The sequence below is a fragment of the Scophthalmus maximus genome, chromosome 9, assembly GCF_022379125.1.
Source record: "Scophthalmus maximus strain ysfricsl-2021 chromosome 9, ASM2237912v1, whole genome shotgun sequence".
NCBI lineage: Eukaryota > Metazoa > Chordata > Actinopteri > Pleuronectiformes > Scophthalmidae > Scophthalmus > Scophthalmus maximus.
This window is the reverse complement of record NC_061523.1, coordinates 2,390,124-2,417,987: the sequence shown is the minus strand read 5'-3', so window position 1 is coordinate 2,417,987 and position 27,864 is coordinate 2,390,124. Positions and strand designations below refer to the sequence as shown.

General features: G+C 39.5%; 1 protein-coding gene across 2 annotated transcripts; it reads left to right on the top strand.

Annotated features, from left to right (window-relative positions):
• LOC118319963 (F-BAR and double SH3 domains protein 1-like) lies at nucleotides 1-27,033 on the top strand. 2 transcript variants are annotated; one of them, XR_004796177.2, is made up of 21 exons: nucleotides 1-102; nucleotides 628-725; nucleotides 878-923; nucleotides 1,840-1,913; nucleotides 3,485-3,629; nucleotides 3,758-3,894; nucleotides 4,662-4,725; nucleotides 5,067-5,195; nucleotides 5,822-5,944; nucleotides 6,784-6,879; nucleotides 10,929-11,045; nucleotides 11,536-11,640; nucleotides 12,186-12,341; nucleotides 12,927-13,052; nucleotides 13,775-13,858; nucleotides 23,114-23,258; nucleotides 25,733-25,833; nucleotides 26,058-26,165; nucleotides 26,401-26,483; nucleotides 26,566-26,621; nucleotides 26,752-27,033. XR_004796177.2 is itself a non-coding variant. In XM_035650729.2 (21 exons), the coding sequence occupies exons 1-21, from the start codon at nucleotides 82-84 to the stop codon at nucleotides 26,800-26,802; spliced, it is 2,133 nt and encodes a 710-aa protein (XP_035506622.1). In that variant the 5' UTR covers nucleotides 1-81; the 3' UTR covers nucleotides 26,803-27,033. The 2 variants fall into 2 exon arrangements, 1 of the variants encoding a protein (XP_035506622.1); XM_035650729.2 differs by having other exon boundaries at nucleotides 26,333-26,483.
• Nucleotides 27,034-27,864: the final 831 nt, after the last annotated feature.

Genomic DNA, 27,864 nt, shown 5'->3' with positions numbered 1-27,864 from the left:
GAGAATATTGACATTAGCAGTGCCTCACAGCTGAAACAATCTAACACAGTAACGGAGAAAATAACTGACCAGCATCCCAACATGCAACCTCCACCAAGGAAGGTAAGTACTGTAAAGTACTACTGTTCCTGTAGCCTTCATTTCAAGTTAATACTTTAGATGCATGTAAAGTGAATTTCAATTAAAGCACTGATTCTACAGTAAATACATATCACATAATGCAGTGCCAAATACAGATGGTATGTTTTGGAAATATTGTTGTTGTTTGTGTTTTGATAGTGGATTACAGTAATTATCACCCTGTGTTTGGGTGAAAGCATCTGTTGGCCAATACTAAAAAGTTTATTTGTTGGTGTAAAAGTCTAACACTACATGGAAAAAAAAGGATATTTGAGACCTTACTGAGATTTTAGTTATTACATTTGTCTTTCTGGTCAGAGTTGAACTTCCTTATCATTCCTTTGAGATCAACCTTTTTTCTTTCTTTTTTTCAATCAATTACTCAAGACTGGAAACAGCTATCAGGATGCAGACACAGTCCCATGCTGATTTACACTTCGAAGCTTGCCAATGGCGATTTCAATACTTGTAGTTAAACAGAGGTGTTTGTGTGTGTGTGTTTGGCAGGTAAAGGAGAGTCAGCAAGTGAAACTTGTGTTCTCAGAGCAGCTCAGTAAGTTGCAGACCAAACAGAATCAGGACACTGAACTGCTGGAGGAGATCAGGTACAGTTCTCTCTTTTGATGTTTGGATGAAACCTTCCCACAGGATGAGTCAGGCAGACATAGAGATCAATACAGCGATGAGAGGGAAAACGTGTTCAATTACATTTCTGTTGCTGTTGTGTGTTGTGCTGTGTTTTAATTTGTTCCCCAAGGTCCTTTAGTAAGCATCGCGCTGCTATAGAAAAGGAATATGGTCAGGTGAGTAAACATAAGCTATTCTTGTCCACTATTGGTTCTTTTTCTGGCACTTTTCATTCTTTACTGGAAATGCTCATCATTTATTGATTTCAGGGCCCATATCAGTGACAGTGTTGTTTTTGTATTTGTTTTGTGTACACACTGTGATGCCATCCTATATGAGATTTTCTTCTAAAATGCTAGGGCTGCAACGGTGTTTAAAATAAGAACACTGGAGAAGGAATTAGGGGTTTGGATTGGATTTACCACATAATCTGCACATGAATATGCCAGCCATTCAAATACCACAAACAAATAAGATGTGTGACCTGACACTCTGGCCAGCCTTCAGTTAAATAGATGGAGGACTATTCAGGGTTGAGGACAAATACTTTAGCCAGGTGGCGCTATGGTGATTGCTACATGGCTATTCACAAGCATGTCCAAATCCAATTTTGCTAGTTGCTGCACCATGGTTAAAAGAGTTGTAATTAGTCTCTTGGTGATTCGTAGGTGACTTTTGGTCTAAACAAGCAGTAAAACATTTAGGGTTCTATCTCCCTTTCCTGTCACCTTGGCAGACTGGTATTATAATGGTGGAGAAGCTTCTCTGCAGTTTCACTTTGCACAAGAGCAGACAGCTTGCGTGTAACATGCAGGGTGTGTTAACTGTGTACCTGCCTGTGTACAGTAGGTGCAGGGTATTATCTTGAGAATGAGCCTTAAAAATAACAGTGAAATACTGTCACTAACTTCAGACCAGGTTTTTGCTGGATAATCTCTTACTGCTGCCTCTCGACAACATTATGCAAACAATGCACTTGACCATACCTTGTTAAAGACCAACCTGCAGCATGGTGGTGTGGTGGTTAGCACTGACGCCTCTGTGTACTACATTCTTCTCTTTGGGTTGTGATTTGGTAAACTGTATTTTCAGGCTCTTCAGAGGTTAGCTGTTCAATACCAGAAGAGAGACTGGCAAAGAGGAAATACAGATGCTATCACTTCTGGGTAACTCCGCACACACATTGTACACAGCAATCTCACCAGCTGTTTTCTGCTCACAGGGTGGTTTATATACACAACCAGTCAACAGACTGCTGTCAAGCATTGTGACTGCCTATAATATTATATATAAAGTAATACAGGGAGAATAAATCTCCTATTCACCTTTAATCTTGTGTTTTATCTCTGAATTAGGTTAACTCAAAACTGTGATTACATACAATAATGAAGATTGTATTAATTATAAGTCAAAAATTTAAATAAATCATTCTTTTTAGGTAATGTCACATGACATTGACATATGTAAGATTTTAAAGGTGACATATTATGCTAGGTGACCACTTGAAAAGGTTTACATGCTCAAATGTAAACATTTTCAAGTTGTCCTCCTACTGCGCATTCCTGCAGCTCCTCTTCTCATCCTCTGTCTAAAACGCCTGGATTTCTTTTAGCCTCCCGCCTCCCGATAAACACCAGTCTGCTCCGATTGGCCAGCTGGCCCAGCCTGTTGTGATTGGTCAACCAATTTCACAATGTTTAGGAAATGTAACACCCCTTCTCCAAATAAGTTGAGATTCTCAGATTGCAGGCAGAGTTGCCCCATAAGAGTCCAACTGTGACATTAGAGTGGAGGAGAAATCTGAGCCAGGCTGTAAGGTTTAACCAGCTCACAAAAACACAACAGGGTGGTGTTTTTTCACAGTTTGTGGGCTGGCATGCTCCACAGATACACAACTTTATGTGCACAAACACTGAAAAAGTGACTTTTGCATAATATGTCACCTTTAACAGGACAATGATTGGTAAATAAACAGAAATTTGGTTTTGACGTAAGATAGTTATCATTATACATGGTTTTTATCGCATTTTTCTATTCTTAAAGACCAGACTTTCTTTTAAGATGATTAACTTAATAATATGATGGTAATTGGATGAATTATATAAAATTTATAAAATAATGAATTATTAATTCAATTAACTCACTAGGTAGCACCTGAGCCACATTTACAGAGGCTTGATACCTTTGCTGCATGTCTTCCCCCACTCTCTCCCCTCTTCACACTGAATACTTTCCTGACAAAGAAAGGCTTAAGAAATGCCCCAAAATTATCTTAAAAAATAAAAATCCCTCATCAAACAACTTTATCAATTTACGACGCTCAGTTTGTTGACATTAAGCCTTAGCAAGATAAGCGTTAGGTTGTGTTGTTAAATGTTAAAAATGTTAAATGTGTTAGTAGATATAATCTGGACTTAATTTAATATGGTTTTGTCAATGGAGGTGATGACGTAGAGCCCAATGTCGATGTGTGGAGTGTGGCTTGATGCTCTCAAATGAGAATAGAGAAGATTAGCCAAATGATTTGGGATCTTTTTTTAATGGGCCCTGTCCCGTTGCATGTATGAATAGGTAGGCCTTGAAGTAGAAAAGGTTGAGAACCCTGTTAAAGACCACAAAAATCGCTTTAATGAAATGAGAAAATGTCTAAAGTAAAGTTATTGAGCAATTGTGAGTCATTGCCATTGGTGTTGGTGTGTGTGTGTGTGTGTGTGTGTGTGTGTGTGTGTGTTTTCAGAAGTGTGTTTGGTGTGTGGCGGTCAGTGGTAGACGCTACAGCTCAGACAGCTGCATCGCGACTTGCTGCTTCAGAGGAGTACCGCAGACTGATGGGACAAGCTTCCAGAAGTTTTCGCAACGCAAAAGACATGCGAACTAAGAGAGTGAGAGAGCTGCACAAAGAATAGAAACAGTGACTGAATACTGTCAAAAGTGAGAAAGTCTGCATTGCAGTGTGTGTGTGTGTGTGTGTGTGTGTGTGCGTGTGCGTGCATGCGTGTGTGTGTGTTAGGGCCTGGAACAGCTCCAGAGGGTACAGGGTGAAGTGGTGGATGCTCTGCGGGAGCTGCACAGGCTTAAGAAGAGCTACCACCAACTCAGCCACATTGCCAGTGTTGCCAGAGAGAAAGCTGCTGATGCACAGGCAAGGTCAGTGTATGTTTGTGGTTGAGAAAAAGAGAAAGGAATGTTTGATCTGAGTACATGAAAAAGAAAAGCAGCTTCCCTCTGTTGGAAGGTAAATACATTTTCTAATAGAAAGGCCAATGTTGATATTTAAAAAAAATATATCATAGTATTTTGTACAACTAAATCCCAGTCTTTTCAATACGGTTTCAACTGTTTGTTGACTCATCCAACAGTTACTGATTTTGCATCCAATAATAAAACTTTCTGGAATTTTTTACTCCCGCAAATGACAGTAAATTCTGTCAGTTAGACCTATGCTGTCTACTTCATCGGTTAAATCCACAGGCAAGGTTTAGGCTCACTTGGATATTGTTCTCTCAGTCAAACAGATGATGGTAACAGCCAAAATTGTTTTACTGCTTTCTCTAATGTTAGCTCAAGTAATGATTTTGAAAATATGCATGATAGACTTCTAACAATTCAGGATACCAATTTGTGCCTTTGACTGAACCTTTCTACAGTCAATATTTTGGCAACTACTGGTGTGGTATAAAAGATAAAGCTCTCTAATTGGTTGGTGAAAAATCAGCAAACTAATTTGTGCAGCACTGACAGAATCAACAGTGTGTTACAGTAAATGCTGTGTAAGGGAAAGACTACGTTCAGTCAGTTTATATATACCAGTTCATTTATACAACAGATAAAGTGTGGCTTCTTTCTGTATGTTGCTTATGTTATTAGAATGCTTTAACTTCTTACTTAAGTTAAACTGATGTTTTGTCTTCTAGAGCCAGAAAGAGTGAACATGGGATTTTCCACTTTAAAACAGGACTCCATAAAATGACCGCTAAGGTATGGAGGTTTGAATCTAATGTAATAATATACAGTATAACTTAAGTGGGTTGTTGACACAGACCAATTACACAGACAAATTAAAATACTGTTTGTTTGAGCATTTCCTCATTCATGTGAAATGGAAGTATCTTTAATACCCAAGCTCCATGATGTGAAGTTGTAACCAGCTGTTAAGAGTGCAACATACCTGATATAATCAGGTCAAATCTTTCTGAAAGCAACAAACGGCTCTTAAAGTGACCTTACATGATACTGAATACAGTTACTATATAGTACTGTAAGATGTAGTTGAGCGGTTTTAAAGTGGTCTGTATTATATTATATTATATTATATACAGCTCAGTGCTCGGTTGAAGGAGTGTGATGACCGTTTCATTGAAGTTCGTAACGACTATCTACTGGCGTTAGCAGCAGTGAACGCCCACCACCAAAACTACCATACTAATGACTTACCACGCATTATGGAGGTAACACACAAACACACACACACACACACACACACACACACAAATGACATTGGTATTTGTGAATGTTGGTTTGTAGATTTGAAAAAACTGCTTTCCAGTTATTTTAATTAGTTTGTTTTTATCAAATTACCACTAATACATTTAAACACAGAAAACCTAAAGCTGGGTAGTAATATTCCATAAAGGAGCACTGGTAGATCTTTGCATTGCTAAGGTTATAAATTAAGCTGTGGATATATTAAGAAGAACTGGATACTGTGTTCCAAGATGGCACCCAACTCATTCCAATGAAAGTTGTATCCTGCTAAAACACATCATTGAGTTAACACTTCTGTGACACTGTCAACAAAAAACATTACAGTAAAAAAGTAGAATCTGATGTACTGGATTGCATCAGTCTGAATAAAGTTCTGTGTATTGTACTTGATAGGAACTTGCAGGCAACAGGAAACAACCTAGGAGTTATCAGGATGGGGGACAGGGTGATGCAAGTTCATTAGGGACCCAGCAGTAAACACTCTGCTTTGGGACCCTCTCCTCTAATATGTCCACTGAGCATGTGAATGGGCATAAAAGAACACACACTGAAAATGGTGCTGAAACCTTTTCTCCATTTATCTAATCAGCAAATGGATGGTGATGTTTACGAGGATTTGAGAAGCCATTTTACCCTGCTGTGTGGGACAGAAATGGATTCCTGTCTGTCCACACACAAACAGTACAGCAAGATATGGGATAGTCTTGTTAAGGTAAGTGTGTGAATTGAAAACAGTGTTTTTTTGTGTTCAGCATATAGCATAATGATTTGTTTAAGGGTATGAGTTTAACTGTGTTTGTGTTTGGATGCAGAGCTGTTTTCTACATTCATGTAAAATCAGAGCGACCACAACTAACTAATATTTTCAGTAACTAACCCACTCACACCTGCTCTTCATTCAAAGGTATCAGAATTAGCAACCGGCTTCAGATCTTGTCTATCCAAGACATGACAATGTCTGAGTTTTGTTCATGCCAGATATCCCTCAGTGGCTTCTGAAAAACCAGACATAAAATATGTCTCACGTTCTCTCTAGAGGACTTGCGGGTGGGGTTAGAAGGTTACTGGGAAGGTGACATACAGAGAGAGAGAAGGAGTACAGAGAGGTGGAAAATTATACAAGGGATACATATAAGGAAAACAGAGATGCAAAAGAAGAGGGTAAGAGAGTTGCAGATAGAGAGAGAGAGATGTTTTCGGATGCTCAGTTAATCTGAGTGCAAGGGTAAGATTTAGAAGAAAGCGCACAGAGAGAAATTTAACACATACACAGTATGTTTGAACTAGCAAGTGAGTGCAGGCTGATGGAAACACCTTCAGTGTTCCCTTCACAGTTTGAGTGGTTATAAGCATTTTTAATACCTATACTGTTGGTCCAAGACCAGAGGATGTGGAGGCACTGCATTTTTGTTCACTTGCACTTGTTTGGTAAAGACTGAAAACAGTCACACAGCCATTTTAAAATTCTGCAGAATTTACAGTGATGTGACAAATAATTGTGCCGTTTTCTCCGGGGGTGAATAAACTGTGAATTCACTGTTGTCCTGTCAGGTGACCAGAGAGAAAAATATCCAGCAGTTTCTACAAGAAACAGTTGCCTTCAGCAAAACAACTGAATTCCACTTCCAACCTGCTCCAGGTGACAAGGTGTGTTTGTGTCTTCAAGGGGTTGTTTCATATGTTAGCAAACCAGTAAAAAACATAAAAATGGAATGCTACTTTACCTGACTCTTATTGCTAATAATCAGTTTGAAAGAGCTTAAATACAAAGGTTACACAAACTGTGGCTGGTCTCTCTCTCTCTCCTCTCCCCCCTTTTTCTCACCCCAACTGGTCACGGCAAATGACCGCCAACAACTAAACAGATTGTTTACTGTTAAGGGAGGTTTATTTCTCCACAGTTGCCAAGTGCTGCTCATTGTGGGAACTGTTGGGTTTCTCTGTAATATTGTGAGGTCTTTACCTTTTAGTGCTGTTAAAGTTGGTTAACGAATGTGAAAAGAACTAGAGTACTGATGCTGTACTGCAAAGATGGGAGGATGCATTTCATAATAAAACATTAAGAAAACAAATAAAAACATGACCAAACACTTAACCCCTTAACTTAACCCTAGCACAAAAGTGTTTTAATAATTTTTATATTCATGCTTGGAAGGCTATCCCAATGTTTTTTTTGTCAAAATATAATGTATCAAGATAAATTGTGTGTAGTAAGATTTTCATCAGTAATAAAATATAATGCATTCCAATATACAGTATCAGGAACATAACTACTGCATTGACTTCAAATCAACAATCTCTCTGACCAAGTGTGTCACTTTGGGTTTAGGAGTAGTGGGGACATAAGGGGAAAAATGAAAATCCCTCTTTTAAATTATGTCACTTCCCCCTTTTGCGTCTAGGGGAGCTGAAGACAGTAACTAGTCAAAGTCAATGGCGGTTGAAAGTAAAAGAGATTTATTGGATAAACTTAACCAATATAACAAAGGTTGTGAAAATGAGTGTTGAGGACAAGGAGATTGTGCCAAATCAATGAAATAAAATGAAGCAAAACCAGACCTAAGTACTGCTAACTGAAAATCAGAAGAAAAACAAAAGGGCCTGACTCACTTATTTACAAAATATACACACCAGTGGCACCAACCACCCTCGTGTGTTTAACAAAGATTATCGAAGTGAAAAGTGTACCCCAAACTTACCTACCTCCTAACTTCCCACCACAAACCTTTCAGCAGTACAATTTCCATTTCAAAGCTCTCACAGGTAACAAGATGTGGTCACAAAACAAAGATGAGCAGAGAGAGAGCCTCTTCTTTCAGCTGTGCCTCTTTTATTCTGGATCAGTGGACAATGACTGGCCAGCCCAGTCAGGGGACGGAGCCACTAACCAAAAATGACTATGTTTCTTAGTTGGACCAAATCAGCCACTTCCCTTGGAGGGAAAAAAAGACGAAAGAAAGAAAGGAAAAGAAATACCATGATGGGAGAAAACATATGGTTACATTGTAACCTTGTGGAGAGATATTCTCCAGACGATAGAGAATGTATGGTTACATTGTAACCTTGGTCATGAATGATTTTCAACATACACAATTTTAGGCAATGTCATGTGGGATTGGTCTGAGGCCAGAGTATATAATTATGTCAGAAAAATTATGGAATAAAGCCGCGTCAAAAGGACATAGCCTTGGCTACTACAAAGTCGACAATATGAAATTACTCAACATAGAAAGCCCAATAACATAGACCACACAAGTGACAGTCATTTGCATGATTTTTATATGATGCATATGCGATTTGCAATTACATGCATCACATCACAGCTGCAACACCATGTCTGCAACAATACCATTTTTTTCACACAGTGACATACTGACACAGTACCTGCTGTTTGGTTGAATGATACTACCCGATAAACACTTAGAATGTATCAGATGTACTTATTGACATATTGGAATATTTTAGTATATACTGCTATGAGTGGCTGATGTATTGATTACTTAGTAGTGGCTAACTGATATGTGTGTACTACTTTGTGGCATGTTAGATACCTACACTTGAATCACAGAGTGTACTTCAATTCCATTTCTTGCAAACTTTTTATTTATGAATTTTTGACCTAGTACAGGCTAATTTAGCATATGACTACTTGTGAGAAATTAATTAATCTGACTGCTAAGAAAAATGAATTAAACGCTATTGTGTTGAATTTTGTTGCATGGAGGCCAAATAATAGCCATATTTCTGAGATTTTACTTGTTTGCACCTCCAAAACAAAGCCTACTTGGTCTTCACCACCAAATGTCCGTCTGTGTTTCAAAAGAATATCGCATCTACTGTAGAACAGTAACCCTAACTAATTACTTTCCTAAAGTATGACAAAAAAGTGAAGGAATAACTTCAATTATGTTACCCAAGCTAAAGATAAAACCTCAATCATTGTATAAAATGTTAAGTTCAACTGCCTTGTTATTTCCATGAAAAGAGAGTAATGTTCATGCGGTCAGGGCGTCAGGTTGAACAATCATGACTTTCCTCTGCAGCAGTGAACACAACACAACCTTCTAGTAGAATAATGCTGCAATCTGAGCTCATCTGGAAACTTTTACATTGATAATTATAACTCACTACCTGTAGCATGTACTGAGGCCGGCTGCAATAACATGCAGGAACTCTTCACTCTCACACTTGAGGGAGATGTACTTCAATGCAGGTAAATTTGCTGCATAACTAATTTGTAGTTGTATAAAAGAGTTACATGTGTATCAGTAAATTTGTAGTTGTAGACTGACTACAGTTACACCTCCTGAAATACTTAATCACAGGTGCACAAATCCTATTCTATGAGTCACAAATTATGAAATTCATACACTGACATTTTTGCTACAGTTTTGGCAGTAAATATGGTGCAAAACACATTTACACACCCGTATCAAATAATGTGAATCAGCATGGATGCATACAATGAGAGTTGGACTCCTGTAGAATATTTTCTCACAAATACAGCATCTTTTTCTAGTACAAATACAAGTCAATAAGTACACCTGCTTGGATCTGCCACCACAAGTCACAAATGCTGTTTTTTCGCTCACAAAGACACAAGACTTTTGCACCAAATATCTCACTAAGAGTGCAGCAGAACTGATTTGTGCACTAGCATTAGGGGGCGGGCGCTGGGCGCAGCACAGAACCATTTTGACCAATCAAAGGAGTTCATTTGAGAAGGGTCCGGCGGGTCGAACCTCATTGGTTCATTTGGGTGCCTGGCACGTGCACAGAGAATAAAAACTCCCTTAAGTCCATATCTGAAAACATACCTTACACATCTGGTGCCAGCAGTTGACAATGTTGGCGAGGGCTGAGCTAGAATTTGGACCCAAAATGCAGACGACCAGACTCAATGAAAGTTTTAACAGATTTAATAGTCTTTCAAACAAGAGAGGGGGAGGATGGAGGGTGGCGATCAGGAACCGGTTGCAGCCCAGTGAGGAACTTCTCTCTATGGTCGTGCCAGGCGCCCAAATAGACCAATGAGGTTCGGCCCGCCGGACCCTTCTCCAACGAGCTCCTTTGATTGGTCAAAATGGTTCTGTGATGCGCCCGGCCCCTAATGCTACAAATGCACAAAGCAGTTCTGCTCCACTCTTAGCGAGATATTTGCTGCAAAAGTCTTCTGTGTCTTTGTGAGCAAAAAAATGCATTTGTGACTCGTAGTGGCAGATTCAAGCAGGTGTACTTATTGTCTGTATTTGTACTAGAAAAATGTCCATGAAAAGACCATATTTACTGCAAAAAATGTAGCAAAAATGTCAGCGTATGACTTTCTTAATTTGTGACCTGTGATTAAGTATTTGAGAAGGTGTAACTGTAGTTTTGTGTCTGTGGGGGGGGGGGGTACACAAGTTTGCAACTCCTAAAGCATTTATTTCTGTGACAAACTTACTGTTACACATTTGTGACTATTTTCTACAACTAAAAATGTACTGATGCATATGTGTGACTCTTTTATACAACTAAAAATTTGTTATGCACCAAATTTACCTCCATATACTTCCCACAACATACAGTGACATATGTCTGTTTTTCATCACATTTTTAACACACTATGAGGACAAATTCTGAGATTTAAAAAGTGTAAATTAAACCAGCAATACGTACGACACAGACTTAGCAAAAAAAGTTTCTCTTCTGTGAAGGAATCTTCTCTACAGGAGATCTGTGCTTCGACAGCTGAGGGATGTCTGGTTAAGGAGGCCAAGAAATGGGCTACAAAAGCAGCCAAAGACTATAAGATTATCACCCATGGAGAGAGGGTAAGACTTTCATTTCACAGTAAGAAAGCCAAGATTATCCTTATGTGAAGTGTAATGCTAGGTGGATGCAATAGTTCGAGCTCAGTTTTTAGTCAACTTCTTCCTGTTTACATCACAATGAAGTATGGCAAACCTTGGAAACAGCATGTACAGTATAGCCATTACCACACTTCTGAGCTGGGAAATCTTTGTAGTAGTGGCCCTTTTATTCTTTCTTGAAAATATTTAAGTGTTTACTATGGTGACAAATTAGCACCTCTACTGTTGATGCACCTCTACTGTTGATGCAGATAGTGCTTAGCTGTTGTTATTGTATTCATAGATCTTCCCTGGTATTTGGAATTCCATGAGAATTTTGTATATTAAAGTCAGAGATAAATAAATAACAGCAATGAAATCAATAAATAACTGCTCTGTCTAACTATACATTATACATAGAGTTTGAAATTCTACTCTAAAGAAGAGTATATTGTTTATCGCTTCCTGCCAGGCTCTACAGATGTTAGAGAGTCGGTTGAAACTCTTGTCGGGGGAGACAGGGCTCAGTGTGGAGCAGAGGATAGTGGAGATGCAGGACAGTGTCAGGAAAGCCAAGGTAATCATTTTTTGACTTTTTGTTTGTTGTGAGTTAATGATTTTTAATAAAATGATCCATGTTGGAACCCTAGTAAGCAAAAATATCTTAAATTGCATCAATGCAACTAAAATGATAGTTTTTTATGCATTATTAGTGCAACATTCTGTCTGTAATTTAAAGAATTCAAACAGCTCTCTTATCATAGGTCATTTGAATCAGTTATTCTAAGCAAAACTGATAATTCAACCGCAGACACTTTTTTTGTACTTTGTAAATTTGTATGTTTATTATTATTATTATTATTATTATTATAACTTTATAGTGCACCTCTGCATTTGGGTCCAGTTCCTCTTTAACACTTGACACAGAGGTTAAATACCTGGGACTTCCCACCAGTCAGTTAGAAAGGAAGGAGCCTTTTGAGCCATCATAACAATTATGAAAATTGAATAATCCACCTAAATAAAAGCTGACGTAAAATGTGGCGCAAATAGACTGTTTTGCTCAGAACAAACCTATAGCTGTTGTCTGCTTGACTGAGTCTCATTTTCTTGTTGTCTCAGCTAGGCAAGGTGAAGGCGGAGGCTCGTCTGGCTCTGTTGTCAGACAGCATCACAGGAATTGAACTTTGGCTTCACAACGCCATGAACCAGGCTGAGGAAGAGCTGGAGAGAGAGAGACGGCTTAGTGAACAGAGGAAGTCAACCGAGGAGTTTTCAGTACACGCACACACACAAACACACAAACACACACACACACACACACACACACACACACACACACACACACACACACACACACACACACACACACACACACACACACACACACAGTTAATCATTTGTCAAGTCCATCAGAGTAGTTATATTATAAATTAATAAGCACAGCTGTACATACATACATTCAGAAGAAAAATTGGGGGAAGATGGTCAATAGATTAAATCCAACTATTTAAAATGTCTCCAATCATTCATCAAGTTTTGATCTTCCACCCCCTGTGAGGTTTTTTTGTTTTTGTTTGTGGCTTGAGGTGGTTTAAAGATAGTTTCATCTTTTAATGGATTTCATTTATAATAAAAATGAATATTGGATGATGCATTCTTATAAACTATTGCAGAAATTGCTCCAGTCTAACAACACAAGTTAACCGAAATTGAACAGTTTTGTCAGGGGAAAAAACAATTCCAACATCCCTTTGCCCAGTGAAGGGGGAAAAAACATTGGAGGAGGAAACACAATTAAATATTGTCTTTTGATGATGTATATTACTGGTCATGATGTTTTTATTGTGTTCTTTCCTGGAGGACGAGTTTGAGCTGACTGACTTTGAGGACTTTGATGATGAGAATGTAGACATCTTTGCAGATCCAGGCTCAGCATCTGGAGTGTGCCTTTACCCTGCAGCCTGCAGAGTTATCTATAGTTATCAGGTACTCCACATAGCAGAACACTTCTACATCAGCTACAAAAACACTACACTGAACCTTGTAGTCTGGGCCTCAAAAGTGGTTTTGTGGACTTTGTCCCCCCAATATATGTACCGCTCCCCTTTAAAGTGATCAATGCTACTTGCTACTAACCCTAATCCTAGACCAATAGTTTTATAAAATACTTGATTTTATTTTTGTTCAGTATCACCGATGGAAAACATAAAACTGTCCGGTGGCAAAATAGCACAAAGCATGATACAGTGAGTGGCATTAGAGACCTCTGGAACTAGAAGTTGCAAAGATACTGAATCTATATGTTTCATAAAGAACATCATCGCGGGGGCAATGAATTCTGACGGTCTCTAAACACCCTCGCCTGCCACGTGAACCTTCGCTGAAATCAACTAGGTTTTAGGATTTTGCACAAAAACTACTCGGAGTAGTGTGTTTTTGTTTGTTTTTTGAGATCCAGTGTATATTACCACGGCAACATGCCCTTGGTTAAACCTATCCCCGTTCGTTGTACGGGTTGACTGGAAATTTACCCCACAAAGTTACTCCTGAAAAAGCTCTGATAAGCCAGAACATTGCTTCGTTGTACAGGCCACTTATTTGAAATCAGTGGAAGCTGGTACATTCACAAAAGGTGCAAAATGCTATGAATCTTTCCAGTCAGTTTGGCATTCATAACGATTTATTTTAAAGCATCTTGTCTCCTTCAGGCTAGCCAGTCAGATGAGCTGTCAATCATGGAAGGGGAGGAGCTTCAAGTGATTGAAGATGGAGATATGGAGGACTGGTTGAAGGTAACAGCCTTTCTGCTGTTTGTTGACATATTAGGAAAGCATCACCCTTTATAAAATTAAAACATATTCTTTATTTAAGAAGCCTTAAAAAAATCACTTCAGCATCTCTCAGTTAGGATTCCTTCAGTTTTCCTCATTAAGGAGCCAAATCATCTCCTCTGCAAAACAAACTAATCCATTGATTTAATCTGGTGAACACTGAATGAAGAAACTTCATCTATCCATCCATTAGCTACACCACTTGTACTTTGAGGGTTTTGGTCTATCACAAGGCTGACATATGGACGAACATACATGTCTTTGGACAATAGGAGGATAAGGTGTACCCAGAGGAAACAGTTGCAGGAGAACATGCAAAATCTGCATGAAAAGGCCAAATACAGAACCTTCGTCTGTGAGGTGACAGTGCTAACCACTGAATGAAGCAGCTTCACCTTAAACATCAGTGTTCCTCCGATCCTGTGCAGTGGACTCAGGGCATCTCTGGGGGACTGCAAACTGAGCTGCCCGTTTCAGAAAAATGTGGCTTAAAACTGGATTAAAAGTCAATGTTGACTCCTCTGGCAGACAAGCACAACGCTGACACATGCACAAAGCTTATATGACACCACTTACAGGCTCCAGGCGACTACATTTTTAGGAAGAGAATCTGAATTAATAAAAATGGAAATCTGGACTTTAATAGTTGTATCATTAAGTATTGTGGCGAACATTGTGCAAGGTTGTACCTGTACATGTAAGGAATAGTATTCTTGCAGGGCTCCCTACAAACTCTGACAGGAAGGCAGGGAAGAGGACGGATGAAGATAACAACAGCATGTAGTTTAGTGAATTGATAGTGATGGGAGGAGAAAAAGAGAGTGGGAAGAGGGGGATAGAGGGAACAGAGGCATGAAGGCGAGTCGTCGTGAGAGTAAGAAAAGAGACACGTCTAGTTAAGGTGGGCTGGAAAGAGAAGATGAGGGGAAGGGCATGAAGGCAGGGTTGCTAAATGTAGTGGTAAGATTCAAGGAAGAAGGTGGAGTAAAGAAAATGGATCCGATTTATTTAACAAAAATCATCAGAAAAAGGATAAAGCTGGAAATGCTTCAGGTGCCAATCAATCAATAAAGGTGGCATGGGCCTCCCCAAACTAGCCCTGTATCATTATGTATCAGTATGCCTTCTGCCTGAGACATATAGCTCAGTGGACACTGCCACCTGAGAGAGCCCCTCCCTGGTTTGTGATTGAACGGAGTTTGCTCTCCCCACTTGCCCCTATTAATGCTCTGTCTAGCAATATACCTTCCAAATTTAAATCTCACCCTATCATATCCAACCTCTGTAAAAAAAGAATCATCAGAGGACAAGTCAGGGAGGTGAAACATTTGCTAATATGGTGTAACTCTGAAGTGCAGGTGGAGAAGGCAAAGAAGATGGCCATGGTTGTAAGAGTTGGGGAACAGTTGTACAATGGTTGCAAGGGGTTGATTTCTGGAGTTCCCCTTTGTGTTAATATGGCTAAGCTATTGGAGAACCTAAAGGTGAGGAATAGCACAGTTAAAAGTGCAAAAAGAATGACAAGGGGAGCAGAGAAAAAGGAGACAGAAAGCATCTTGGTTGAGTTTGGGAAAAAGGTGCTTCTTAAGGAGTTATATTTTGAGTTTCTATGATATAATGTCAAAAAATATATACCAAAACCAATGCTGTGTTTCAAATGTCAGGAGTTTGGGCATGTGGTCAATGTATGCAAAGGAAAAAGAAGATGTGCTAGATGTGGAGAGCATGAATATGGGAAATGTGGAGAGGGAGTGAGACCAAGTGCTGTAACTGTGGTGGGAATCACAGTGTGCACTTCAACCTCTGAAACAAGAGGTTGAAGTGCAAAAGACAAGATTGAAGGAAAAAGTGTCATATGCTGAGGCAGTTAAGATGGTAGGAGAAATACAAAACAGATTAGGGACGGAGGATCTAACAAAGAACAAGTGGCAGCAAATGGGCAACAAATGATAAGACTGGATGGATAGAGAAGAAAACTGGGGACTTCTATAGCAGGAGTGATAAATACAACGTTTCAGATCAAATCTAGGTCCAGGTTATTCTGATAGCTGCAGTACATCACTTGGGTATGAAAGGTTTAAAATGGGAAGGTTTAAAATGGGAAGATGTAGGAGGTGAACTCAGTGAACAGTCAAGTCAAGAGACAACATATGTGGGTTGATATTTATAATGATTTCTTCACTGGAATGCAAGAAGCTTGATTGCTAATTGACGAGACTTTTAACTGTTTATACACATACGGACATTGTTTATGTGGCAGAGAGAAAACAAAATCTGAAAACAGAGAGGCGTTATGCAGAAAAGATAGTGTTGATGATGCAAAATATTGAATTTATTCGATGTGATTCGATTCGATTCAATGAGATACAGTTATTATTCGTTAATTTAAACATTAATTTTTCATTATAAATGAAAATAAGCCAATTCTATAAAAGAAACATTACCTATCGCTTGCATGGGTTGCTTGGTGTCATCTCAAATGAACTGTTGAGTGAAATAAAGGCAGACCTGTGTGAATGGGAAAGCCACGCGCACACAGATAAACATGAACTGTTGAAGGAAAAAAAGGAAGACAGGAATGCCTATGGCAAAGCTACACAAAGTATTTGTGGTAACTGCTTCCTGATACAATGAAAGGACGTCTATCGAAGTGCAGACCGCTTGGAGGAGGGGCCAGCTCGCTTTGGCCCCACGCCAGAGAAGGTCCATCCGGGCGCGGCTCGGCTCGACACAGTAAAATGTATTAATGGAAAAGCAAATCAGCGCGGCACTGTTTAACTCGGCGCGGCCAAAAGTGCCAGTGGAAAAGGGCCAGTAACCTCATAGCTGGACACCGTAAAGATGTGTGCGCATACATACACACACACACACACACACACACACAGTCGTCTCTTTCAATGAAGAGGAAGCACACCGCACCAGGTTCATTGAATTGACAGCAAAGCTTCAGTCAACCGATTCATAACATTAGAACCGGGCCATCGGCCTAATCTTGGTCCATTTAAATTGATACAGGAGTCTGTGTATCAATGTAGTCGTATCTGTGATAGTACAACTGGATACCGATTTGTATCAGTGAATTTTTACACCCCTAGTAGTTACATACCAAAGTGGATTCAGGAAAGGAAGGAACACTATGGATCCAGTGGTGTGCCTAGAGGATGGAATAGGGAAAGCTCAAGTGAATAAAGAGACAGTGGGTACAGTGTTTTTTGATGTTGAGAAAGCCTATGACATTTTGTGGTCAGAGGGGCTTCTAATCAAACTACATGTTATGGGAATCTGAGGGAAACGTTCGATTGGGTAATGGACTTTTTAGATGGAAAGACTATTCAGTTGAAGATAGGATCAGAGATATCAAGTCGATATGTTGTAGAAAATGGGACATCTCAGTGGTGTGTAGTAAGTTCAACTCTGTTTTCCATTATGATTAAATATATATGTATGAATATACCAATGGCTGCACGGTGGTGTAGTGGTTAGCACCTTCGCCTCACAGCAAGAAGGTTCTGGGTTCGAATCGCGGTTCAACCAGGGCCTTTCTGTGTGGAGTTTGCATGTTCTCCCCGTGTATGCGTGGGTTCTCTCCGGGTTCTCCGGCTTCCTCCCACACTCCAAAGACATGCAGAATGGGGTTAGGTTCATTGGAGACTCTAAATAGACCGTAGGTGTGAATGTGAGAGTGAATGATTGTCCGTATCTGTATGTGGCCCTGCGATAGGCTGGCGACCTGTCCAGGGTGAACCCCGCCTCTCGCCCAATGTTAGCTGGGATTGTTAGCTGGGACCCCCCACGACCCTTAAATGGATAAAGCGGTAGACGATGAATGAATGAATGAATGAATATACCAATGGATATGGGGAGATCTTTGTTTGCAGATGATGCTGCTTTGTGGAAAAGAGGGAGAAATATTGAGCACATAGTTAAGAAAATGCAGAATTAGGAAGACGGAATTTATAACATTGATGAATGGAGTTAAATTCTCAGTGAAAAAACAAAAGCAATGTATTTCACAAGAAAGAAACTCAGGGATAATAGCCAGAACCTGTAGGGAAATGACATTGAGAACGGTTTTCATTTTTTGGGTGTCTATTTTGATCAGAGACTAACTTGGAAGGAGCATTTTAGATATGTAGTTAAGAAGTGTAAACAAGTGATAAATGTAATGTGGTATCTTGCAGGATTGGAGTGGGGAGCAGATGTTGCAGCTCTAACATGTAGCATTAATACAATCCAGGCTAGACTGTGTTGTATATGGTTCAGCAGCTAAATCTGTGCCAGAAGACCTGGACCGTATACAGAACAAGCTCGGGCTCTGAGTGTGTGCTTAGGAGCAGTCAGAACCTCCTCAGTGTGTGCACAAGTTGAGGCAAGAGAAATGCCATTATGGTTGCGTCGCAACAGCTGATGACAAATTACTGGGACTATTTAAGGGGGCATGGAGATAGTCATACAACCGAAAGGGTGCTGCAGACAACTGGGAGAATGAAAGGACACAAATTACTAGCTTTGGCTGGGCAGGAGAACAAATGGCAAGAGATATGGGAATCTTTGACAAAGAGTTTGGCATAAATGTGATATGGCCAGCAAGACCGATCTGGCATCTAGAAAACACACGTGGATCTGGAATTACTTAAAATTAAGCACCTTCATAAGACTACCGATGTATTATATTCTTAGGGACTGCAAATACATAGGGTCAAGATTTTTACAGATGGGTAAATGCAATTGGATCTACAATTGCTGTGCCAAGCCACAAAGTTGAAATTGAAAAAAAAATAAAATATCAGACTATCTGAATTTGTATTTAGTTGAATTGTATGCCGTGTTGATGATGTGTTGATGCCCCGACAATGGAGAGAACAGGTTAATTGTAAAAATGATCTTAATATCCAGTGACTCTGTGTCAGCCACAAACCAAGAAGACTATATAGAGTATATTAAATCTTGTTTACGCATTCAAGAATTGGGGAAAAGCCAAGCACATGCGGGCATCCCAGGAAATGAAAGAGAAGATAAACTTGCAGAAGAAGCAGTTAAAAAAAGGAACTGTTGAAATCAATGTTAAATTATCCAGTGGGAAAGGGCATTGTGTGGGACAATATCATGAAAGAATGGCAACAGCCCAGGGATCAGGAGATAAAGGGACATTTACATTTAATACAGAACAGAATAAGAAGTATAAGAAACCTAGGAGGAAACAAAAAAGAAGATTTAGAATAACAGTAATCCACATAGCACACTTCATATTATAGGAAAAAATCCAACTGGTCTTTGTGACAGTTTTCAGATACCAAAAAAACAGTAGGAAATATTCATCAGAAAGAAAGGCCATGATTAAGGGAATGAGAAGGTCAGGGCTGCTGAGATTCTGTTTAAAAGGACATACTGGGATGTGGGGAAAGATGACAAGGCAGGAGGTGCCTGGTCAGTTTCATCAATAGGACAGGCTTAATTGGGAAAACAAATTAAAAATATATATATATATATATATATATCAAATATAAAAATAATAATAATAATTAAAAAATATATACATATATTTTTTTCTTATTTTTTTTTCTTCAGCAAACTGTCATGTAATATAAACCTATATCTTACAACCTACAGCTATATCAAGTTATTTATAATCATTAAGTTGCTGATTCCTATTTTCAAATGAAAATTAAATCTATATTCACTTGTATTATTGTAGGAGGTTACCTGCTTGGTGACAGTGGGTACTTCTGCCAGCCCTATTTACTGACTATATATATATCTTAAATCTAGAATAAGTGGAATACTCATAAGAAAATGTTATTGCAACAATATTACCTGTTCAGATTCTGTTCATACACTAATTAGAATTTCCAAGTCCACTGGGGAGAAGTAAGACGCTCAAGACTTTTTTTCTGCAGGTTCCATTACAACATTTTATCTGTGTTCCATTGATGAGAGCTTTTCATCGCCTTAGGCCTGTGCTCCACTTTGGGTTAGTTGAACTCAGAGTTGCGTAAAATGTTCTGAAACCGAAAACTCTTGAGTTGGACAGCTGTCAGTCAACCCTGAGGTCAGTTCAAACTCAGAGTTTCTTAACCCAGCTTTCTGAAAGAGGTTTTTCTGAAGAGTCATTCTTTCTCCCCAGACATCTTTCAAAATGTTTATCAGGGTTTTGGGAAGTCTGTATTTGCAGATGATGGCGCCATCTGGAGGAGAGGAAAAACATTGGTCATCTGATCTCCCAAACTCAGAAAAGCCTTGGACTAGGTTGTTCAGTGGGGATTTAGGATCTAGGATCTCAATTGAAAAGTTAACATGGAAAACTCAAAGTTATTTGTAAGTGTGAGAAAGTAATAAAATTCTCCGAAGTTAAGTGGGAAGTGATTGGGGGGCTGAGAGAAGCCCTTTGCTATTAATTTATCAAGCCATTATCAGATGGGTTTTAGACTATGGATGTGGTTTTTTGGGGTCAGTAAGTCTATTCTCAGCCAACTAGATCGGATCCAGGCAAAGGCCCTTAGAATCTGCTGTGGAGCTTTTAGAACGTCTATTCCGGCCTTACTTGTGGAAAATGGGGGAATTACCTTTGGCAATCAGAAAAAAACAAACTGGGTCTTCATTATTGCTTAGTTAAGGAGTCATAAATACAGCTCTGCAGCCAAATGTCTTCTTGAAGATTGTTGGGAATTTGTAAGCAAGGAGAAGAATGCAAATTTCCTTCTAAACAACAAACAGAAAGCAACAAATATTGGGCTTGTGCAGGGAAATGTGAGGTCTGTCCTGTCTCCTGTTCCTTTGTGGTTTCTTCCTTAACCTGAAGTAGATATATCCCTGCTTGGTCAGACACGCAGTAAAAACCTTCAGGGTAGTTCTGTCTACAGACATGTAAACCAATTCGAAAATGAATATATGCAGATTTTTACTAAGGATCCGGTCTCTGGGAAAGCTGGATGTTGTCTTTATGTGGCTAATCCCCAGATTCAGCAGAGCATCTGCATTTCTGATAGTTTGTCTTTTTTTCCTCTCAGCTACTGGCAGTTTTGTGGGCCATATGGTTGATTTAGTAGGTCAAACCCCATAGAAGTGTCATCTGTTTTCGGATTCTGCAGCTGCTTTGGTGACTCTGGGAGAGGCGACATCAGGGGCCGGCCCTGACCTGATCCAGGAAATTATGTGCAGTTTACTTAGAATTGTGAACTTGAACTGTTATGTTGAATTTGTTTAGAAACCGGGTCACTCAGGGATTGAAGTGAATGAAATAGCTGATAAATTGGCCAAGCAATCTCTGTTAAGGCAAACTGTAGATCGAAAAGCCCAATTAGGAAAGGTCGAATGCTTCAGCATTTGCAAAGAAAGTTTATAGATTCAGTGGCAAAAAGAGTGGAAAGAAGAGCAAAGGGGTAGACATTACTACTCTCTGCGGCCATCTGGTAAGGCAAAGAGACTGCTGGTAGACTCTGGAAGAAGGGATGGCGTGGTTCTAATTAGGCTGAGTCTGGGATATTATGGTCTAGCCAAATATTTGGCAAACACCAAGACGGCCTATGTCAATGTGGAGACTTGGAATCAGTCCAGCATGTGGTCTTTGAATGTAATAAATACAGTAGTGAAAGATGACAGTTATTCAGGGAGTTGTCAGATCTGGGCTTTTCATCTCTCTCGTTTCAGGCAATATTGTTATCTGAAACTAATTGTCAACTTGCTGGCAGAGCGGTCCTAAGTTTTCTACACCTAACAGGGCTGTATAAAAGAATATAGATTCAACAACTCATTAGAAGAAGAAGAAGAAGAAGAAGAAGAAGCTGTCTGCTCAACCACATGCCTGCTGTGTTTCAATGTTAAGGGCCACTTGGTGTAGGATAAATATACCAGGTTAAAAGGGAGGTTATTTACTTGCAATTCTATGTATTGGATGTGCTAGGAACAGGTGGGTTATTCTAGTATCAAATTACAAATATGAATTGTCATCGTGTGCACATTGTGGGGACTTTTCATGTACGTTTAGGCAGTAAAAACTAAAATATCCCAATAGAAGTTTAAAGCTGCAAGCAGTTTTGATCAGGGCCCTTGCACATATGTGCATGTTTGACATGCAAGGCAGAGGAATGCCCCATATCATGGAGCAACATCATGTACCTTTGATCAGGAAAAACTTCCTGTTTCATGGCGAAGGCTCTAAAATCTTCACCTCTTCTCCACGTTGTCATGGCAAGGGGCTCTGACAAAAACGCAAGTTTCCTATCTCCTTAAACATTGGGTACACTGGACTTTCCTCTGCGAAAGGAAACGAGCGGAGCCCAGCGATATTTAACGTGATGCGCCATGCACGAACGTAAACGATTCAATCTGATTTAGAAGTAGAAGAAGTAGAGAGGGTATGAATATGACCGAGAATCATATCTTCAGAAATTGGGCTGCGCGGTGGTGTAGTGGTTAGCACTGTCACCTCACAGCAAGAAGGTTCTGGGTTTAAGTCCCGGTTCAAACCAACCAGGGCCTTTCTGTGTGGAGTTTGCATGTTCTCCCCGTGTATGCGTGGGTTCTGTCCGGGTTCTCCGGCTTCCTCCCACAGTCGAAAGACATGCAGAATGGGGTCAGGTAAATTAAAGATTCTAAATTGACCGTAGGTGTGAATGTGAGAGTGAATGGTTGTCCGTCTCTGTATGTGGCCCTGCGATAGGCTGGCGAACCTGTCCATGGTGTACCCCGCCTCTCATTCTATGTCAGCTGGGATTGGCTCCAACCCCCCCCGCCCCCCTCTCCATCCAGATGATGGATTGATGGATGGATGGATGGATCTTCAGAAATATGTAGTTTCACCACGGTAGACGCACGTCAATCACATCTGCGGTCGCATGATGACGTAGTATAGTGAAAGTCAAGTCGGATTCTCTGAGCAGTGCTGTCGGCTTCTCTTAAGTCCAATGAAGCCTCATTTACTCCTTCCCTTGACCTCATGACGTTTTCCACTGAGGTCAAGGAAAAGTAGATAGGAAGGACAATTCGGCCGCACCCTGAGTTCCATTTCTTCCCTTTGTATTTGGAACAAAGGAGCATGAGGTTTCATCCTCCATTTTGTGACGGCTGAGGCCCAACATAACATAGATCTAGATGTTTTTAGAAATTTTACTTTTGAAAAGTTACATATTGTACCTTTCATGACGTGTTTTATTTGTAAATGTGTGTTTTCCAGTGTCTCATTTGTATCTCTGCATACCTGTCCATGTCACTGTGCAGGTGTGTAACTCATGTGGCCAGATTGGCTATGTTCCTGAGCGTTACGTGCAGTTCCTGTGTCTACAAGCAGAGGACCTTGCTCAACTGGACAGTTCCTTCAGCTCCACCACATCCACTGGGAATAAAGAGAAAACAGGGAGCAGAGGTGTGTGTGTGTGTGTGTGTGTGTGTGTGTGTGTGTGTGTGTGTGTGTGTGTGTGTGTGTGTGTGTGTGTTTGTGTGTGTGTTTTACATTTGCTCTAGTCTGTAAAAGCACTTTTTTTTCGTATTCTGTACATTTATAATAATAAATGCATGGTAAATAGCAGCGCTGTATGAATGTGTGTGAATGGGTGAATGTGACTTTCCTGTAAAGCGCTTTGAGTGGTCTATATGACTAGAAAAGCGCTATATAAATACAGTCCATTTACTAAATGGACAGATCAATATCCCTGAAGTTCAACTGACTTGGTGTTATACTGTGACAACTAAGTTCACCTAATTTTCTGGGCAGTGAATTAACCTAACATCCAATTGGCAACAGCACTACTCTCCCCCAAGTTCACAACACACAAACAAAAATTGGCTGTTGTTTCACGCTATATGTTATATTATATATTTTTGAAGAAGACTTGAAAATAGAGATTGAGACCATGAACTCCTCGGGAGAATGTTCACTGACGTTATAAATGAAGTGAGAAGTAAAAGTCATTTTTCTGATTAATTTCAATAGAAACTGACTTTTCCGGATTAATGTAAATAATCACGAGAATTTATCAAATTAACTTTTGAGTGAATATTTTGCCCTTTTATCTGTTGAGGATCAACTAATATGAAAATAAGCTGAAGTGATGTCAGACTGTTTCTGCTGCTGAAGCAGTGTAGAGAAATATTGATCAGTGTGTGGATCATTTTTCTAATAAAATATATATTATTACATTTTTATTACTATTTATCATCACTGTCTCCTCATGTTGTTCTGAGCTGCAGTGATAGAATAAGAAAGTAATACACTGTCAGTGATTCGGTCGGGATTCAATAATTTAGGGGTAACATTTAATTAATCGTCATCGTTTGACATCCATGCTAAGCAGCTGACCAGAACTTGCATTTTCTACTTGAGAAATATCAGCAAACTGAGATCTGTAGTTTAAACCGTTAAACAAAAAAAGACACAGATACATGCCTTTATCTCATCACGCATTGATTATTGTAACGCACTTTTCTTCTCACTAAGCATGTCTGCACTACACCGTCTTCAGCATTCACCATCTTGATATATTGTTTATTTTTCTCTATAAGAATATCTATGTTGTTTATAACTTTGTAAAGCACTTAATGACTGTTGCCTGTGAAAAGCGCTATATAAATACATTTTAATTAATTACTTACCCTGCTCCGGAGCAGAGTCATCATTCTACAGGATCCTGACTGGGGCAAAGAAGCTTAGACTAACATGTCAAATTATAAAGCGCAGCAGATATTCATCGATGAGTGGAATTGTGTTGCTGTTCCAGACTTTTCATGTGTCCACTCTGGTTTTAAAATAGAGTTTCTAACAGACGGAGGGAGAGTTTATCACTATAATAAATACATAGGCTAAATCATATTAGAGCCTCATTTAAATTCAATAAAGATTATTTATCTGTTAATTCCTGACAGAATCTCTGACAGTGTTTTACTTTCTTATTCTGTCACTGCAGCTCAGAACAACACAAGGATACATTGATGATAAATAGTAATAAAAACGTAAAATACTATATCTTTTAATAGAAAAATGATCCACATGATCATCAATATTTCTCATGATCATGAATGAACAGTTCAGTGTGATTGACATCATCATACATTAAAGGCGGAGTAAGTGATTCTAAAGCAAAACACGTTTTGTAAAAATCAGCAAACTTTTCCTTAACGTCCGTTAGCTGTCGCTTTTGTGGTGCACCGGGAAAAAAATCTGTGTTTTCGACTCAGCCCTAGCCCTTTAAATTAAAAACGAAAACAATGGTGCGGACCACACCACAGAACAATGCGAGTGCAGTTTGTAAGCATAGACACATTAAGAAACATGCTAGCGGATGGCGCTGCAGCTCTGTGGTTTGGTTTTGGTCAAGTTTTTAGTGCGTCGGACTCCCGTACCCAAGGTCGCGGGTTCGCGGCCTGGCCAGAGCAGTTAAATCACAACAACAACAAAGAGAGAACAAACAAGCTTTCTCCAAAAAACGCTTACTGCCCCTTTAACTCCTTCTCATCTTCTCGTCTAACATCACTTCAGCTTTTCCTCATAACAGTTTGATCATCGTCAGATAAAATTGCTGTTTTTATTTACAGTGTATTATTAGGCTGCCTTTAAATTAAAAAAAAATGTACGCTTAAAATCTGCGTTTCTTTATCCATTGTACCGATGATGTGCTTGTGATTACTGACTGTGCCTCTTCAATAACTGGATAGGAAAACCCAGGGTTGTTAGGTTAAGTCAAACCAGATAAAGAAAACATATCCTGGGTATTGAACTCGCTTCGTAGTACAGTCCCCTGATGTGTGTGTGTGTGTGTGTGTGTGTGTGTGTGTGTGTTTGTGTGTGTTCATAACTACTTTATATACAGTCTATCGTTCATAACCTAGTGTGGTTTGTTTCAGGCATAGCCAGAGCTCTGTACTCCTACCAGGCCCAAAGTGCAGAGGAGCTTTCCTTCCAGGAGGGGGCACTAATCTACCAGATTCGCTGTCAACACGGAGAGGTGCGTGTTTAAACATTTAGTACAGTATATTCTGGATCAGAAAGACTATAGAATTACACTTACAAACTCCAGTTGCTGATGAAGGCCGTGTGGACCTCTAGTTTTTATTATATTTTCCAAAGAATAGATGAATTCATGAAGCAGAACCTTAAACCTGTTCTGTTTTAACATTCATTAATTTGATGTTTCCTTCATCACTACCTACATAAATAAATTGGATTAAGGTGGATGATGGTTTTTGGGAGGGAGAGCTGAATGGACGGATCGGCCTCTTCCCGTCGTTGGTGGTAGAGCTTGTACATGATGAAGGGGAGGAGGAGAACCAAGAGGAGGTGAGAATGGATTGTCTTTGTGGTTTCCTGACAAATCCTGATAAATGAGTAGGATTCAGATATAACACAAGATTAAACGCTTGATCCCATTCGTCCTTTGACATCTGCCAAACTCATCATACCGTTAACTGCTTTTCTGTTGATACAACTGTATTATTTTTCTTCAGTCTCTTTCTACCCCAACCATGCCTCCCTTCTCTCCTTCCATCCCAATCTCCACAACTCCTGGATGTAGTTCAGCACTCAATGCTACCTCCCCTAGCTGTGTGGAGGACAAACAGCAAGCCGTTCCACTGAGGCTTGCAGACGTTACAGTAGGTGAGTGGTGTCATACTTTACTGCAGTTACTTAGCTGTTAAGGTGGTAACGGTTGTCTGTTTGTCTTTGTTTCCATTCTCAGATACTGGGGCCAGCAACCACACATCTCCAGATCTCTCCAGCAGTCGACTAAGGCCCGTATGTGTTGTAAAAACAATCTTGTAACAGTGAACAATTCTGGAATGCTAAATTACTTGAATATATCTTTGTAATGGGCAATGATCAGTGTTGAATAACGCATTTCTTTCCACTGTCTGTACTGTTTTAGTGTCGAGCACCTCCCCCTCCTCCAACACTGAAGCCTTCACCACAACCCTGAAACAAAGACTTAAGTTACTGCCAAGGTTAACAAACAGACTTTCCTCATTTTGACCAGTAACACTGTTGTGCCTTTCCTTATAATACAAGTATTTAGCATGTCCTTTGTGTTCTTCAGAATGGACAGATCTCAGCTCAAAGCAAGCGTAAAAAACATACAGCAGTGTTGGATTTACTCTTAATTTATAAAACATCTCATAATCAGAAAAGAATAAATATTTACGAAAAGTGAGAAGTTGATACTGTATTTGTTTAGTTTTTGATGCCTGACGATGAATGCTTAAAGTCGTGGAGGAGAGTAGCACCTGTAGTACACTACAGCCACAAAATCCAAGTGGAGAAGATAGTCAATGAAAATGTAATATGCACAGCAAACTACTCTTTATTGAAAGGTAAATTATAGACACAGTTTCACATTGTTCTGTTTTCTGTGAATATTTCTGATATGCTGAGAACTGCCCTGTCAGGACAGCTCATATATTGTATATACATTATTCCGTATTTTCAGTGCAGTATACTGGTGCATCTATACATTTCTTATGCTTCTAAAATGGCTGTACCGTATTGGGTAAATTTTTCATGGGGGAAAAAAACATCTTCAAATCATCTGCAATCTTAATGCATATTTGCTTTTAACAGTGTAATTTGAAAGATTATTTTGTGTACATTTAAACTGGTTACAAGATAACACACTTGACACAGATGACAAGTAAAGAGTAAAAGAAGAATGTGTAATGTGATGAGATGAGTTCGTTTGGTGACTATCTGAGAAACACACACTCTACCGTGATCACAGTTCACAATAAAAACTTACAAACATGAACTTATCGTGAAAATGTCTACACATACTGAGGAGGACAGGGTAAATATAATTCTGTATTTTCAGCTGAGCAGTGTTTTAGACTTCACTGAGGAAAAACACTCGGTTCATATGTTGACTGAGAAATAATCAAACAGAAGATGGTTCATGTGAAGATTCATGGAAGAGGAGTGAGAGGAAAACTAGGACAGCAGACTACAAATTCTCTGGTCACTTTCCCATGAAGGCCAGGAAATGACATTG